General features: G+C 42.3%; 1 protein-coding gene across 8 annotated transcripts in view; it reads left to right on the top strand.

The window, feature by feature from the left end:
* Positions 1-17406, top strand: part of GLIS3 (GLIS family zinc finger 3) — a 563983-nt gene that overhangs the window by 467516 nt on the left and 79061 nt on the right. For all 8 annotated transcript variants that reach the window (XM_043486789.1, XM_043486788.1, XM_043486791.1 and 5 more), the window contains one exon: positions 15354-15522. In XM_043486789.1, the coding sequence (XP_043342724.1) occupies positions 15354-15522 (169 nt within the window). The remainder of the gene's footprint in view (positions 1-15353; positions 15523-17406) is intronic.

Genomic DNA, 17406 nt, shown 5'->3' with positions numbered 1-17406 from the left:
TATTTAGCAAATAATTTAGTAGTTTTCTAGATAATGAGTTTGAAGAGATTTTTATATAGCCCAGTGCTTAAAACAGGTCACAGCAGAGCTGTTTAGTTGAAGGGATCCAGACTACTTGTACTGCCCTTTGCCTAGCACCCCTAGTTCCTCCCTTGGGCATCCTGTGGAATCCCAGATACAGTGGTATTCAAATGAAAGTATTACCAGTTAAGTCTTCACGTTGCAAGCAAACACCTGCAGATTAAGCATGGGCTATGTTGGGAAGGTGGCCCAACATGTTGGTAAGCCCTCTCTAATGTGGCTCCCCCTAAGGAAGAAGCTGCGAAGATGGGCAAGATTTGGTTCTTGTTCTCATGAGCCCAAGAATGACAGAGCCATGCAATGGAGTAGTCACAGTTTAATTCTACCCAAGTCTGTTTTTCCTAAAAAGAGAAGAGTCTCAGCCCCTTGAATACTCAAGATTAAGTTTCCTGAAATCCAGGTCTCTTGTCGATATATAAGGTAATGTCCATAAGAAAGGCAAAAAGTGGAAATACTGAACTTTAGAAACCCATACAGTCACCTGCCAACAGGAAAGATACTTTCATCCTCAAAAATACACCTTCTATCAGCAACAGAGATGCTTGAAATTCATATAACTGAAGATTGAACCCTCCATTCCACAAGTAGGTAAAAGCCTTTGAATTCCTTGAGAGAGGTTGTATGTGGGCATAAATTTAGGATAACATATAAATGACTTATCAGAGTCTTATCTTGAAAGTAAAGTAGGAGGAATCTGAAGGAAAAATGGGAACAGTGTTCAGTTCACGGACAGAGTGTGAAAAAAGAGAGAAGGGGATTTTCTGGAGTCACAACCAAACCAATTCCTCATCTATGCAGATTTTCCCAGGGCTAGTGATAATTGCAGGCTTTGGTTCCCCACTGTAGCACAGTTCCCCCAAAGGGCTATTGTAAAAAGGAGAGGTTTCCTGGGAGAGTTCAGAGTTGGTGAATCAGCTCTTGAGTTGGCTAGAATATTGCATTAAAAATTAGATTGGCTATCTGTGCTAAAAATCTGTTTCCAGAAAGCATTCTCTGTGAAATGTTTTCAGAGGAAAGTCGAGTGAGTGGAGTTGTCTTGGTAGTATCTGAAAGGGAGGAAATATCCTTTATGGTCAGCATGGTACAGGGAGGATATAGCTAAGGAATGAATAATGAAGAGTTGGAGAAGCCAGGTTTGTTTGTTTTTTAACTAAAACTTTAGCTTTTGTGACAAGTCAGATTTTATTTCCAAAAAGAAAAAGAAATAAGGAACGTTCCTGTAAGAGCTTCCAGGAATGGTCATCCATTCCCGTTCCATCTTTCTTCTTTCTGCTTGCTGAGTCTGCTCAGGATGGGCTAACATAATACTCAGCGGCAGTACCGGATTTTTCATGGCTTAGTCTGAGTTGTTTGCTTGTTCAAGTTATTTTACTGACTTTCTGTGTAACTAACTCTCTGCAAGTAAATAAGTATGTAAGTTGGGAGGTGAAGGAAAGAAAGCTAAGGTATGAGATTGGAGGTTTTAGCTATGTCATAAATTGTCTCGAAAGACCGACGAGGGCTGTGTGAAATGTTGGTCCCAAAGCATTTGAGAGAGCTGCCAGATGCTGTGTTCGACTTGTAACCAACAGTCTTTGTTCTGAAAGGCAGTTGTTTCAGATGCTTTCCCTAACATGAAGTTAATTACACCTGGTATTTCAGAAGGCTTGATGGTAACCTTTGGCATTTACATGGATGACATCAGCTGTTATCTTCTAGTTGTATCCTGTGTATTCCAGAAAGGCATGTAAGCATGGATCTTCTTCCAAACAAATAACGTCTTTCCTGGCTATAAATCCAGCTGCATGATGTGGAATTGTAATTGGGCAGCCTTCATAGATGTTTGGAGCTCATGTGGGAATATCTATTTGTAAGAGAACCTGAATATTCATGTAACCGTCCAGACATCAATAAATTCTCATTTTACCTTATTTATTTCTGTTCCCCAGTGAACAGCAGTGCTCTTCAGCTCAAAGTTAATAGGCATGTTCTTCAGAGAGGTACCCTCTCTTACCTTAATAGAACATCTCCCTAACACATTTGTTTATCGGTTGCCAGGTAGCTCTCCCATCAGGTGACATGAGTGTGCTGGCTTTGTCTTAGTGCACCGATGACAGTTACCACTGTTTGCCATCAATTAGCTTGGGGTAGCATGTCAAGGATGTACGGGTGGTGTCATTTCAGTCTGACAGCCACCGATCTGGTTGAAAAGGGATTGTTTCATTATCCCCTTATCAGGGCTGCTGGATGATGATACTCTACACTGCAAAGCAGGAGGGGAAGAAAGACAGGCAGAAAGAATAGATTTTTAGGGATTGGCAATATTAAAATTATTCATGCCTCAAGGAGAAGGGAAAGATTAGAGAGCTGACTGGGCAAACCCTTAAGAAGCATCTTTTTCCTAATACAGATGGAATATGGAATGATGCCCTTCCTGATGGAGAGAGAGAAGAAGCAGGGCGGGGTGGGGGGTGGTGCTGTGCCCAGACATTAGGAGGAAAGAAAAAGAGGAACTAGCCCCTTCTACTCATAGGCAACCAGGCAGGGATTAGCTGCCGCCCCTCTCCCATTCTCTAGTTAACCTCAGCAGCAAATGCAGCCTTCCAAGTGACCCTGCCAGGGCCTGTGCCTTGCTAGAAAACTCTAACTTGTGGATTTCGGTCATGAAAGCATTTTCCACCGAACAACACTGCAACTAAATTGTTTCATGGAGAAATGCAAAGAACTGCAGAAGATGTTGGGCCCCAGATTTTCATTACTGAGGACCAAAACTCCAGTCACCCCCTCCCCCCGCCTGTTTTTGTCATTTTATTCAGAATGACTGAGGGTAAGTTTTTTGTTGTTTTTTTTTTAATTCTGAAAATTAACCATGGCTGGATCTTTATGCTCTTGGAGAAACAAACACAAAGAAGTGCTGAAAAATGTAAAAATACTTCAAGATAAACTAAGCTTCAAGGGGGACAATTGTGTTGACATTTTAGTAACAGCCCATTTTCACTCCTTAACGAAGTGCAGTCATGCATGAAAATAACTTGTTATCTTTTAAACTGAAACACATTATGGGTTGTAACTCCAAGGTGTGTATTACTCATGAAAAATAAAGTGCAACATTTTAACCCTATGAGGATTCTCTCACAGGCCCTGAACCTTTATAGTAACTTGCATTAGAAAAGGGGAACAAAAATACTTATTATTAGAGAGTATGATGTATATACTCTCCTGCATTTTAAAATGACTCTGGTTCACAGTTTGTATTTGTATGCATCTTTAGGTAAGAGGCCATTCTTCATTGGAGATTTACCATTTTAGAGCAACATATGCCTTTGTCTTCCCCATCCTATTAATTATAGGATTAATTACAGCAATATAAATAGCCAAGGAATAGAATCAATGATTTGTTGAGCACTTAACCATGGTCCACACACTGTGCTAAGTGTTTTCTATGTATTATATAATTCTCACCATCCTGCGAGGTATTATCCTTACTCAAGATGAAGAAACAGAGCTTAGGCTAAGTGACTTGCCCAAGACACCTTGCTAGTAATTGGTAAAGCTCAGATCGAAACCCAGGCCCACCTGACCCACAGTGCATACTCTTTATTCCTTTAATAACCACCCTGACACTCTCTCTCCCAAGTGCCCAATTTCTGGTGAGCCCGAAGGAGCTAAAATTTTCACTGCAGTTCAGCTGTTTCCCAAATCCTTCCCAGGTTCAAATGTCTCCTGCAGGGAACCTTGGAGAGAAAAGAGAGAGACAAGACTGAGCTTTCCATTTGAATGGGGCCTCTAATTCTTTTTAATATCTCTGTGAAAGCCAGCTTACCCACTGTACCCAGACCCTGGAAATAAAGCCCTAAAGATGAGAGATAAGTCCATACCTCTCCCCATGTACCAGTCACCAAGCATTAAATGTCATTGCTCAGTGTCCCAGCATTACTTTGACACTGATTATAAGAGAATTCACAGTTTGTGGATAGGTTCCCCCTTTCCTATGAGAGTAGGCCCTCTATGAAATGCAGCACCATGGCTTTTCAAGTAATCATAAATGACTCCAAAAGCAGATTTACTATAACTTCCCAGTGGCCACAGATCTGCCCAGCAAATCTCTTCTTCGTGTATCATTGATGGAGACAGTGGCCTTACAGCCCACAACATAACACATCATGCTCGCTTTGGTAACAGGTGCATACATCTGATTGTTCATGAACAACCCCTCCCTGCCTTCTTTCTTTCCCCATCAGTGGCTCGACATGCTCCTGACAAGCATCTTTATTTCAGAAAAAATACATCTCCTACTAGCTGTTTGTTTTCCAAACCAAATAATGCAGTTAATTTCTTGCCTGAGTTAATTTTCAGAGCTAGAAATTTTCTTTCAGCCACGTTGAGGCCTCTTTAAGTGCTTTTAGGGTAGGTAGAAACAAAAGTGGGAATATCCTTTTTACCCGTAATCAACATTTTGGTGGTTAAACTATGCATATGCATTGTGTGTGGTGGGGAAAGAGTTTCTAGCGATCTCACACAGCCTTTACAAATGGAGTGTGCACAAGTTCTGATACAGTATCAACACTCTTATGCCTTTCTTTAGGGTCTTTTTTTGCATTCATCCTGCATTTCAGAGGCAATGTAGTGTGATGGTTACAGGCTTGTGCTCTGAAATCAGGTTTCCCAGGTTTAAATTCCAGGTCCACTACTTATGAGCCACATGACCTGTGCCAGGTAACCTAATCAGGAGAAACTGGAGAGAAGTTTGCAAAGTACTAAATCGATGTTAAGTGTTGAAACTGGGGTGTGAGGCAGACAAGAAGATGAAATACAGCAGAGGTATGGTCCAACACCGACGGCTCGAACGCAGTCTGACAGCAGTCTGCAGTGCAGCTCAAAGGCTGCTGACCAGCAGCCTCAGCATCGCCCGGGACTCTGGGAGCTGAATAGAAATTCAGAATCTCAGCACTCACTGCCTCCAAGACCTAGTGAATCCAAATCAATATTTTGCCCTGGTCATTGGTTTGCAATGAAAGCTTGAAAAGCAGGATTCTAGTTGCCCATATAGTTTTGAACAGGAATATGCCCTCCAGTTGACTATTTTTAACACCTAAGCCTGACAAGGGAGATCTTCTTCCCTGCCTTCTAAAATGATGAAAACCTAGTCACCAAACGATGTCTATGCAAGTGTCCCTGGCTCTGGGGATGGGCCCGAGACAAGTAGATTTCATTTCAGAATGCTGTGAACGCCTTGCCTCCCTCCAGTCCCACAGTGAATATGTGACAACTGAAGTATTCCCAGGGGTATCCTGTCCATACCCACTAGACATAAAGATTAATTGTTTTCATTTGGGTACAGAGAGAGAGCTGCCTATTAACCCAAACTAAACTGAGCCTGTTAAAGACTCAAGCCTAGAATGCCATGGTCCCAGTAGCTGGTGAGATGACATCTGGGGACCACATAGATCAACAAATGCTGCTTTGTCAAAATTAAAAAGCCCGACTGAGTCACCTCCACCTACCTCTATAAGGAAATGGGATGAGGGACTTTGGTGAGCTAAGCCCCAGAGAGAAAGAAAGCCTAAAGCAGCAGGGAGGCCAGCTGCTGGTCCTCTGCTGGAAGAAGGGCTCACAAATTCATCTCAAGACCAAGCTTTTATTTCCTTGGGGAGTCCACCATCTCTTAATCACAGAAGCAATAAGAATTTCCAATATGTTGCTCTGCCGTGCCTAATCAGTTGTTCCAGCTGCCAGTCATCAGCACAGTCTAGGGGCTCACCTAAAAGCCCTCTTCCAGCCCTGAAATCAACACTGACCCCTGAGGTGATGCCCCTGTCGGTAGCCTGTGTGTGCTGGTTTATTTGATCACAACAGTTTTGTTAATATTGCCCTGGATGCTGGAGGGTTCAGTTCTCTTCCTTAGGCTTTGATTGATAGGCCTCATTGTATGCCCCATTAGTAGAGTTTGGAAAATCATTCTGAGTGTGTATGGAAGGAAATTTTTCCTTTTGCGAATGACCTTACCCTTGCACTCTTAACATAGAGATTATCTTCCCGAGGTTAAAAAAAAAATCACTTGGCAAAGGTCAAGCATTTGTCTGTATTTGTTGTAGTGGTCTGGTTTATGTGAAGTTCTCAGGTATGTGAGACATTAAGAGATCAGCACTTGTTCTGGTCCATAGTGAAGTGAAAGTTGCTCAATCGTGTCCGACTCTGCAACCCCATGGACTGTCCATGGAACTCTCCAGGCCAGAATACTGGAGTGGGTAGCCTTTCCCTTCTCCAGGGGACCTTCCCAACCCAGGGATCAAACCCAGGTCTCCCGCATTGCAGGCAGATTCTTTACCAGCTGAGCCACAAGGGGGCCCAAGAACACTGGAGTGTGTAGCCATTCCCTTCTTTAGGGAATCTTCCCAACCCAGGAATCGAACCAGGGTCTCCTGCATTGCAGGCAGATTCTTTACCAACTGAGCTATCAGGGAAGTCTGTGGTAGGGGCTAGAAAATTGTATTTAAAAGAATGAAAGAATATTCTTACACCACAGTGAGATAGAATCCTGGGTAGATAGACTTTGATAGCTGGAAATTCCTAGAAGTCTCTGTAGGATGCATTTGCTATGCCATAGTGGAAGTTTCTGAGAAATGTGAATCTTTCAAAGATTCAAGGGCAATCCTACTGAAGCCATCACTACCTGACTCCAAAGTTGTGTCCACTTTATATTAAGGTATATAAAGGTTGGGATTTAGATGAACATTGCAAAGCCGTGCTCTGTAGTTCAGTCCAGTCGCTAAGTCACATCCTACTCTTTGCTACCCCATGGACTGCAGCTCGCCAGGCTTTGCTGTCCATCACCAACTCAAAGAGCTTATTCAAATTCATGTCCATCGAGTCAGTGATGCCATCCATCCATCTCAACCTGTCGTCCCCTTCTCTTCCTGCCTGCAATCTTTCCCAGCATCAGGGTCTTTTCACATGAGTCAGTTCTTCACATCAGGTGGCCAAAGTATTGGAGTTGCAGTTCAACATCAGTCCTTTCAGTGACTATTCAGGACTGATTTCCTTTAGGATCAAAGTTTGACCTCCTTGCAGTCCAAGGTGCTCTCAAGAGTCTTCTCCAACACCATAGTTCAAAAGCATCAATTCTTCACCACCCAGCCTTCTTTATGGTCCACCTCTCACATCATACATGACTACTGGAAAAACCCTAGCTTTGATTAGATGGACTTTGTTGTCAAAGTAATGTCTCTGCTTTTTAATATGCTGTCTAAGTTGGTCATAGCTTTTCTTCCAAGGAGCAAGCATCTCTTTTAATTTCATGGCTGCTGTGTCACCATCTGCTGTGATTTTGGAGCCCAAGGAAAGGAAGTCTGTCACTGTTTCCATTGTTTCCTCACCTGTTTGCCATGAAGTGATGGGACTGGATGCCATTATCTTAGTTTTCTGAATGTTGAATTTTAAGCCAGCTTTCTCACTCTCCTCTTTCACTTTCATCAATAAGCATACTAGCTCCTCTTCGCTTTCTGCCATAAGGGTGGTGTCATCTGCATATCTGAGGTTATTGATATTTCTCCCTGCAATCTTGATTCTAGCTTGTGCTTCATCCAGCTTGGCATTTTGCATGATGTACCCTGCATATAAGTTAAATAAGCAAGATGACAATATACAGCCTTGACGTACTCCTTTCCCAATTTGGAACCAGTCTGTTGTTCCATGTCTGGTTCTAACTGTTGTTTTCTGACCTGCAGACAGGTTTCTCAAGAGGCAGGTCAGGCAGTCTGGTATTCCCATCTCTTTCAGAATTTTCCACAGTTTGTTGTGATCCACACAGTCAAAGACTTTAGCATAGCCAATGAAGCAGAAGTAGATGTCTTTCTGGAATTCTCTTGCTTTTTCTATGATCCAACAGATGTTGGCAGTTTGATCTCTGGTTCGTCTGCCTTTTCTAAATCCAGTTTGAACATCTGGAAGTTTTAGGTTCATGTGTTATTGAAGCCTGGCTTGGAGAATTTTGAGCATTACTTTACTAGCGTGTGAGATGAGTGCAATTGTGCGGTAGTTTGAGCATTCTTTGGCATTGCGTTTCTTTGGGATAGGAATGAAAACTGATCTTTTCCTGTCCTGTGGCCACTGCTGAGTTTTCCAAATTTGCTGGCATATTGAGTGCAGCACTTTGGCCATCTCATGCGAAGAGTTGACTCATTGGAAAACACCCTGATGCTGGGAGGGATTGGGGGCAGGAGGAGAAGGGGATGACAGAGGATGAGATGGCTGGATGGCATTACCGACTTGATGGACATGAGTTTGAGTAAACTCTGGGAGTTGGTGATGGACAGGGAGGCCTGGAGTGCTGCAATTCATGGGGTTGCAAAGAGTCGGACACGACTGAGCGACTGAACTGAACTGAACTGAACTGAGTACAGCACTTTCACAGCATCGTCTTTTAGGATTTGAAGTAGCTCAAATGGAATTCCATCACCTCCACTAGCTTTGTTTGTAGTGATACTTCCTAAGGCCCACTTGACTTTGCACTCCAGGATGTCTGACTCTAGGTGAGTGATCACACCATCATGGTTATCTGGGCCATTAAGATCTTTTTTGTATTTCTTGAGTTCTTCTGTGCATTCTTGCCACCTCTTCTTAGTATCTTCTGCTTCTGTTAGGTCCATACTGTTTCTGTCCTTTATTGTGCCTGTCTTTGCATGAAGTGTTCCCTTGGTAGCTCTAATTTTCTTAAAGAAATCTCTAGTCTTTCCCATTATATTGTATTCCTCTATTTCTTTTCGGTGTTCACTTAGGAAGGCTTTCTTATCTCTCCTTGCTATTCTTTATAACTCTGCATTCAGATGGGTTTATCTTTCCTTTTCTCTTTTGCCTTTCACTTCTTTTCTTTCCTCAGGTGTTTGAAAGGCCTCCTCAGAGAACCATTTTGCCTTTTTGCATTTCTTCTCTTGGGGGTGGTTTTGTTCACTTCCTCCTATATAATGTTACAAACCTCCATCCATAGTTCTTCAGGAACTCATCAGATCTAATCCCTTCAATCCATTTGTCACTTCCACTGTATAATCCTAAGGGATTTGACTTAGGTCATACCTGAATGATCTAATGGTTTTCCCTACTTCCTTCAATTTAAGTCTGAATTTTGCAATAAGGAGTTCATGATCTGAGTCATGAACTGCTATGATGAAATAGCCATCATAGTCAACTAAAGAGTCTGAAATGCAGTTCTTGGATGCAATCTCAAAAATGACAGAATGATCTCTGTTCATTTACAAGGCAAACCATTCAATGTCACAGTAATCCAAGTCTATGCTCTGACCAGTAATGCTGAAGAAGCTGAAGTTGAACGGTTCTATGAAGACCTACAAGACCTTCTAGAACTATAACCCAAAAAATACGTCCTTTTAATTATAGGGGACTGGAATGCACAAGTAGGAAGTCAAGAAACACCTGGAGTAACAGGCAAATTTGGCCTTGGAGTATAGAATGAAGCAGGGCAAAGGCTAACAGAGTTCTGCCAAGAGAACACACTGGTCATAGCAAACACCCTCTTCCAACAACATAAGAGAATACTCTACACATGGACATCACCAGATGGTCAAGACCAAAATCAGACTGATTATATTCTTTGCAGCCAAAGATGGAGAAGCTCTATACAGTCAGCAAAAACAAGACCGGGAGCTGACTGTGGTTCAGATCATGAACTCCTTATTGCCAAATTCAGACTTAAATTGAAGAAAGTGGGGAAAACCACTCGACCATTCAGGTGTGACCTAGATCAAATCCATTATGACTATAGAGTGGAAGTGAGAAACAGATTTAAGGGACTAGATCAGATAGACAGAGTGCCTAGTGACTATGGATGGAGGTTTGTGACATTGTACAGGAGACAGGAATCAAGACCATCCCCAAGAAAAATAAATGCAAAAAAGCAAAATGGCTGTCTGAGGAGGCCTTACAAATAGCTGTGAAAACAAGACAAGTGAAAAGCAAAGGAGAAAAGGAAAGATATACCCATTTGAATGCAGAGTTCCAAAGAATGGCAAGGAGAGATAAGAAAGCCTTCCTTAGCGATCAATGCAAAGAAATAGAGGAAAATAATAGAATGGGAAAGACTGGAGATCTCTTCAAGAAAATTAGAGATACTGAGGGAACATTTCATGCAAAAATGGGCTCAGTAAAGGACATAAATGGCAGGGATATAACAGAAGCAAAAAATATTAAGAAGAGGTGGCAAGAAAACACAGAAGAACTGCACAAAAAAGATTTTCACAACCCAGATAATCATGATGGTATGATCACTCACACTCACCTAGAGCCAAACATCCTGGAATGCGAAGTCAAGTGGGCCTTAGCAAAGCATCACTACGAACAAAGCTAGTGGAAGTGATGGAATTCCAGTTGAGCTATTTCAAATCCTGAAAGATGATGCTACAAAAGTGCTGCACTTAATATGTCAGCAAATTTGGAAAACTCAGCAGTGGCCACAGGACTGGAAAAGATCAGTTTTCATTCCAATCCCTAAGAAAGGCAATCCCAAAGAATGCTCAAACTACCGCACAACTACACTCATCTCACACGCTAGTAAAGTAACACTCAAAATTCTCCAAGCCAGGCTTCAGCAATATGTGAACCGTGAACTTTCAGATGTTCAAACTGGGTTTAGAAAAGGCAGAGGAACCAGAGATCAAATTGCCAACATCCGCTGGATCATCGAAAAAACAAGAGCGTTCCGGAAAAACATCTATTTCTGCTTTATTGACTATGCCAAAGCCTTTGACTGTGTGGATCACAAAAAACTGTGGAAAATTCTTCAAGAGATGGGAATACCAGACTGCCTGACCTGCCTCTTGAGAAACCTGTATGCAGGTCAGGAAACAACAGTTAGAACTGGACATGGAACAACAGACTGATTCCAAATAGGAAAAGGAGTACGTCAAGGCTGTATATTGTCACCCTGCTTATTTATCTTACATGCAGAGTACATCATGAGAAACGCTGGGCTGGAAGAAGCATAAGCTGGAATCAAGATTGCAGGGAGAAGTATCAATAACCTCAGATATGCAGATGACACCACCCTTGTGGCAGAAAGTGAAGAGGAACTAAAAAGCCTCTTGATGAAAGTGAAAGAGGAGAGTGAAAGAGTGGCTTAAAACTCAACATTCAGAAAACTAAGATCATGGCATCCGGCCCCATCACCTCATGGGAAATAGATGGAGAAACAGTGGAAACAGTGGCTGACTTTATTCTTTTGGCTCCAAAATCATTGCAGATGGTGATTGCAGCCATGAAATTAAAAGACACTTACTCCTTGGAAGGAAAGTTATGACCAACCTAGACAGTATATTAAAAAGCAGAGACATTACTTTGTCAACAAAGGTCCATCTAGTCAAAGCAATGGTTTTTCCAGTGGTCAAGTATGGATGTGAGAGTTGGACTATAAAGAAAGTTGAGTGCCACAGAATTGATGTTTTTGAACTGTGGTGTTGGAGAAGACTCTTGAGAGTCCCTTGGAGTGCAAGGATATCCAACCAGTCCATTCTAAAGGAGATCAGTCCTGGGTGTTCACTGAAAGGACTGATGTTGAAGCTCAAACTCCAGTACTTTGGCTACCTGATGCGAAGAGTTGACTCATTTGAAAAGACCCTGATGCTGGGAAAGTTTGAGAACAGGAGGAGAAGGGGACAATAGAGGATGAGATGGATGGATGGATGGCATCACTGACTCAGTGGACATGGTTTTGGGTGGACTCCAGGAGTTGGTGATGGACAGGGAGGCCTGGCGAGCTACGTTTCATGTGGTCACAGAGAGTCAGACACAACTGAGCGACTGAACTGATCTGAGCCAGAATTCTATAGTTAATTCCTCCAAGTCTCTGGTCATTATTTTTGTCTCAGGTAATATCCACAAACATTGCCTTGGACTCTGCATGCAAAGCACTCTGTGTCAACACTGAATTATAAGCTTCTACAAGATTATCTAAGCAGAATAGAATTTGTTTTATACTTCTCATTCTGTCTGTTAGAATATAAAGGCAAATCACAGATTTCTTTTTGCTGACAGGTAATTTCTTATACCCTACCTAGAAACTGTTCCATACACTTTCTTTACCAGCTGAGCCACTGGGGAAACCCATACACTTTCTTTAATCTGCTTCAAATTGAACCCTAAAGTCTCACTTCCTTATTCTTATGGGCTCCCCAGTCAAAGGGTCTCTGCCTGTTTCAGTGTCATTCACTGGCTATAGCAGTGAATGGGAGGGCTATAGATGTATGTTTAACTGTTGATCAGTCAACATGTGACCTCAGCACAGCTGGAGGGAAAGTTTCTGAGCCTTGAGACCTAAACCATACACCTCTTATGTTCCATCTCACATCCCCTTCACTACCTGTCCTTACCTGTGGCCATTTCTATGGCAACCACGCATAACTTGGCAGCACCTCCCCTCAATTGCACTAATTTTCTGTCCTCAGGCTTTTCTGATGCCCTGATGTGGGGCATCTGTGAGAACTTTTAGCCACTGTGGTACATGTACCTACTTGGAAGTGTGAGAGAAGTAATACCCTTTACCAGTGGGGGACAGGAATTGGTGGATGAATGTTCCTTTCTGTCCTTGTCCTGTTCACGGAACGCAGGATGGTCTCCAATGGCATTTAGATCGTGTTCATCTTCATTTACTAAATAAACATGAATGATGCATTGGAGACAGTAGTCACCAAGGGTATCTGGTTCTCTAGTCTATCCCAAAACCTGGCTCAGTGTCTGTCACATAGTAGGTGCCCCATAAATACTTGTGGAATAATTGGCTGCTGAGAGATAAATGAGAAGAACACAAGTAACTCTATGCACACAGCAAAAATACTGAAATAAGTACAGAAAGGTAGAGGATATGACAGGCAAAAAGCACAGTAGCATAAATTGCTATGACATATTTGAGGTGTGGTCAGTTGTCTGATTTGGCCAGAGATTAGGGCACATTTGGAGGCCACAAATAAGATAAGATTTGGACACCATTTGGTGCTGCATCCTAGTAAGTCTCAGTATTTTGATATAATGATTTATAGAGATCTGTTCCCCTTATTCAACTGCAACCTCCTCAAGGACAGGAACCCACATATAGTAGAGTGGCTAGCATGTAGTAGATACCAAATAAATATTGAATTAAAAAATGTAATGGTTGGAGGATGGGTGGATGGATGCATGATTGATGGATGGATTGGGCCTGGCTATTATGTAGGCTGAAGGAGAGGACCTTAAATAGGCCTGACTTTCAGTGCGTGGCAGGCTACACACAATACCAAATTTCCCAGCCTATTTCATTGCAGCTAATGCAAAAACGAAGCTAATATCGCTGATGTAGACCTTTGGGAAGCAGCACATTTTCTATTGAAACACAAAGCAGAGCGTGGAGTGTGCATACCAGATTTCTCTGTTACTCATGGGTTGTAAACAGCAAGGCAGCACTTCCCTGTGATAAACACACACACATATACAAAAACACCTCCAGGGGATAATAAGTGATGGGTGCATTCAGCAGGTACAACAAAATAAATAGGAGAGTTCACGTCTCCACATTAAGGCAGAAAAAAAATTAGTTGTGTTTTCACAGTGTCTCTGTGACCTCTTATTATTCCATTAGTTTTTGGAATAGTATATAAAACACCAAGCTTCATGCTGACAAACCCCATATTGAAACTATTGCCACAGTCAATCCAAACAGCCTTCTCCCATGGGTAAAATTATTATTTGGAATACAAGCAGAATGTGGTTGCCTGAGCGAGCTGAGCATAAATGAGGTAGTGATTCATAGGTGACTCTAGCGAGTTTGCAAATGTGCAGCTTTTCTGGAGGCTGACGGGCAGCAGAAGCTCTGCATTGCCCTTTTGAGCCGGTAAGCATTTTCTAGTCTCACCACCTCTTCAAGACCTGGAAGACAGTGGAGGACGCAGGCGTCTGAGGACAGAAGTCATCCTGACACAATGCTGACTTGCCAAAAATAAAACCTTCAAATCAGATCACATTCCTGTCAGTAGCTTTTTGAGCGGGAAGATGATAATTCTGCTTCTTCACATGTTCCTTTAAGTACTTGAACTTTTGTTTCATTGGATTAAGCTTTCGGGGGCTGGGTCATCTGGGGTATTAATTCTATCCTGGAGAGGTTGGAGAAAAGTGTGCTGGTCTAAAAATACAGCTCCTGAACTTCTAAACCTTCAAATCTCTTTGATTATGTGGCTTCTTTTTCTGAATCCTGAACCTGATTTTTCAAATTTTTTGAAATCCATTTATTCTTTGATATCAGTAGAGTAAGTTCAAAGAGAGCAGAGATGGGTATAAAGCTCTGCAGAGCTTTGTATAGAGAAGGCAGTTAAAGAGTCAGCATAATGATGCTGCTATTATTGCTGCATAATGAGATATCTGCTGAGTAGGTCCGGACTTGGAGAGAGCCTCTCTGGTAGTGATAGACTCTGAAAGTGACAGGTCCCCGTTTCTTCTCTGATACTGTACCAATTAGCTGATCTAAATGGGTACATATTTAAGTTTGAGGTCATGTACCGTTCTCAAAGGCTAGACTGCCCCCAAGAATGAGGCTGTAACTGACTCTCTGTGTCATAACAGACAACAGCGGGAAAGGATCCCAGAGGCCACTTTTCCATATTTTGTGGTGTTGGGAGGTGACTCATTTTTGATAAAGACTGGGTACATTTATTCATCACACCATTGGGAAATGCCCAGGGTCGGTTAGACTCTCAAGTTAAAAGCACGTAGGGTCCTACAGTGGTACTAGGATCCGGGGAAGCTCTGTTCTCAATTACATGGATTTAGCAGTGATGGGGAGGCTGGGAGTGACCCACAGCGCCTCACTGCGGCGCCAAGAAAAGGAGGGAAGCCTATGTTGTGTCCTTCTGGGTCAGCAGACAGAATGCTCTGTTACCTGACTCTCATCCCCTGTGACTGAAAAGTGCAAATACAGAGACCTTCGCCCAGGTACAAACATTACAAGATGGACTAATTACACAGTGTCCAGACGGGGCCCTTGCCGGGCAGGGCAGCTCTTATGAGGCAAACCGTGAACATCAGCCTGGAGTGAGCGGACATGAACTCCTCAGGCAGCAGTAAAGGTGCATTAGCCAGGAACCTGTTCCACCATGAAAACAGAAGCTGTGTATATCCAGTAAGGGGAGAACTGTTCCCTGAAAACCACCAAGAGGAAAACAAACAAGCCCCTAAAATATGCTTGCTGTCAGCCTTCAGTATTTAAAAAGCATGCACTTCATTTGGGGCGCAGCCTGATGCTTGTTCTCCCTTGATTTCAGCTTCCATTTTCTCCAGCAATCACTCAAGCCGAAGCGGAACAGCTGCCGGGGCCGTGCCACCCCCACATCCCGTCAGTCACCCTTCTCCGGGACACACTGTACGGGGGAGCCCCCACAACCCCTCCTCCCAGTTACCGCCACTCGCAGCTGTGGACGCCGGAGCTGAGAGGTAAGGCCATCTGTCTCTCTCTTCTAATAGGTGGCGCCGCTAAACCTCTCTCCACCGAGAAGAGCTTTGACAGTTGCTGAGTTTTATTAATAATCCATTGGTGGGTTGAATTACCCAAAGGTGACATTTTAAAAGTACATACACAGAGCACGTGAATCAAATACCTCATTATCTGTTTAATTTTCCATGGGGGGAAAAAAATGAAGATACTGGTAATAATCAACTGAAGTGTCTGATACTGAGAAAACAGATCAGAATTTTCTTGTCTTTCCTTAGTTTGTTTCAGGGATTCAATTTTAAGGTAATGTCCCTATAGGTTGAAATGCTTTCCAGATGTAAGATGGTACCTTCAGAACCATAGATCTGTAGTGTTATCTTAAGAGTACAACATAAAAGGGCACAGGATTTTAAATGCACCACCAGAAAGGGGCTGTTCACTGAATACTTTGTGTTGATACCACCCTCGTAAAGAGTTTCTGAAAGAAAATTTTAAAATCTCGACATTTAGGTCCCTGTCTTTGGACTGCCCAGCTGTCTTGTGGTATGACAGTATGCCTCTCCTGTTCTCTCCACTTCTCATCTGGCTTGAATTGACCTATGGAGGGGTTACTCCTAAACATCCACAGGGGAAAAAGTTCTTGTGGGCACCTCTATGCAATCCTGGAGTAGTAGACATTAGGTGGACAAAATAATGGGTTGAATCGGCAGTAAGAATAAAGTTTTGAATCTTTGATGTCACCAGCAATCTGTGGTTTTGTTGCTGTTGGCCTGGTCTAGGAGTTGTTTAATGTGTTAAGTCCACTGAGCCACATTTTAAAAATTTATGCCTACTGTTTATTAATACATCTGTTCACTTAAGAAGCATCCTTTGAGTCCTTAGTAGAGAAGGAACTCAAGTGACAAGATAGTAAAGTAATTAAGGCTTGAATCAGGGGGGAGAGGCAGGGAAAATACAAAGGAGGTTATTGTAGGAGTCTTTGTGAACAATATAAAGACCTGAACTAAAGTAAAGCAATAAGATGGAGAGTTTATTCAAGGGCTATTAGGATACTGAATCACTAATTATTAATGTATGTGTGGGGTAAAGAAGAAGGGCCAGAATTCATTCTTGAGTTATATCCCAAGACATCAAGGTGGAAAATGGTGCCATTAACAGAGGAAAAGAGGGTGTTGAGTAGAGGGAAGGGTGGGGAAGACAGGATGATAATTAATGGACTTTAGGGTTTTGAGTTTTAGGTGGCTGTGAAACATCCATGTGGATGTATCTGATAGGCAATTAAAACATGGATCAGAATATGTTATCCTTATCTTAACACTTCTGTGTTCATGGCTAAGTGTAAACAAATGATTAGCCTTCTCCCACAAAACCTGTCAGCAAACCAGTACAAATGATAATCATCTATTAAGTTCACAGACTTGCCAGTGATCGGATATATTTCCGTAAATTCAGTTGAGCTTGTTCATTCTAGGATTTTATTTAGCTTCCAGTTGGGTTTTAAGTGATATTATTCATAGGCTTTTCATCATCCCATTTCATTCTGCCTGGCCGAGAACCATACCCTACAAGGTAGTGAAGTTAAGAAACCATCCATAGGGGCCTCTTCCTCTTTGCCTCATCTTCTTATTGGTACTTGTAGACTCTTTAAAGTATATAAGAAGAAAGTAACCTGTGTGTTTTCTTTTTTGTACACAGCCTATGAAAGAATAAATGTGGAAAAAGATTGTAGCCATTAATGGAGTAAAAGACAACAGCCGCCCAAACACCAGATTAAGTCCCAGCTCCCACAGCTGCTGATTGTTTGAATGTGTTCCTTAGAGGCTCCTGCTGCTTATTAGCTTGTTTCAGTTTTGTCTTTTACATTTCATTTTTTATTTTATAATTTT

This window comes from Cervus canadensis, chromosome 14, assembly GCF_019320065.1.
Source record: "Cervus canadensis isolate Bull #8, Minnesota chromosome 14, ASM1932006v1, whole genome shotgun sequence".
Lineage (NCBI taxonomy): Eukaryota > Metazoa > Chordata > Mammalia > Artiodactyla > Cervidae > Cervus > Cervus canadensis.
Note: the sequence above shows the minus strand (reverse complement) of the source record. Positions and strands in the feature narration are given on the sequence as shown.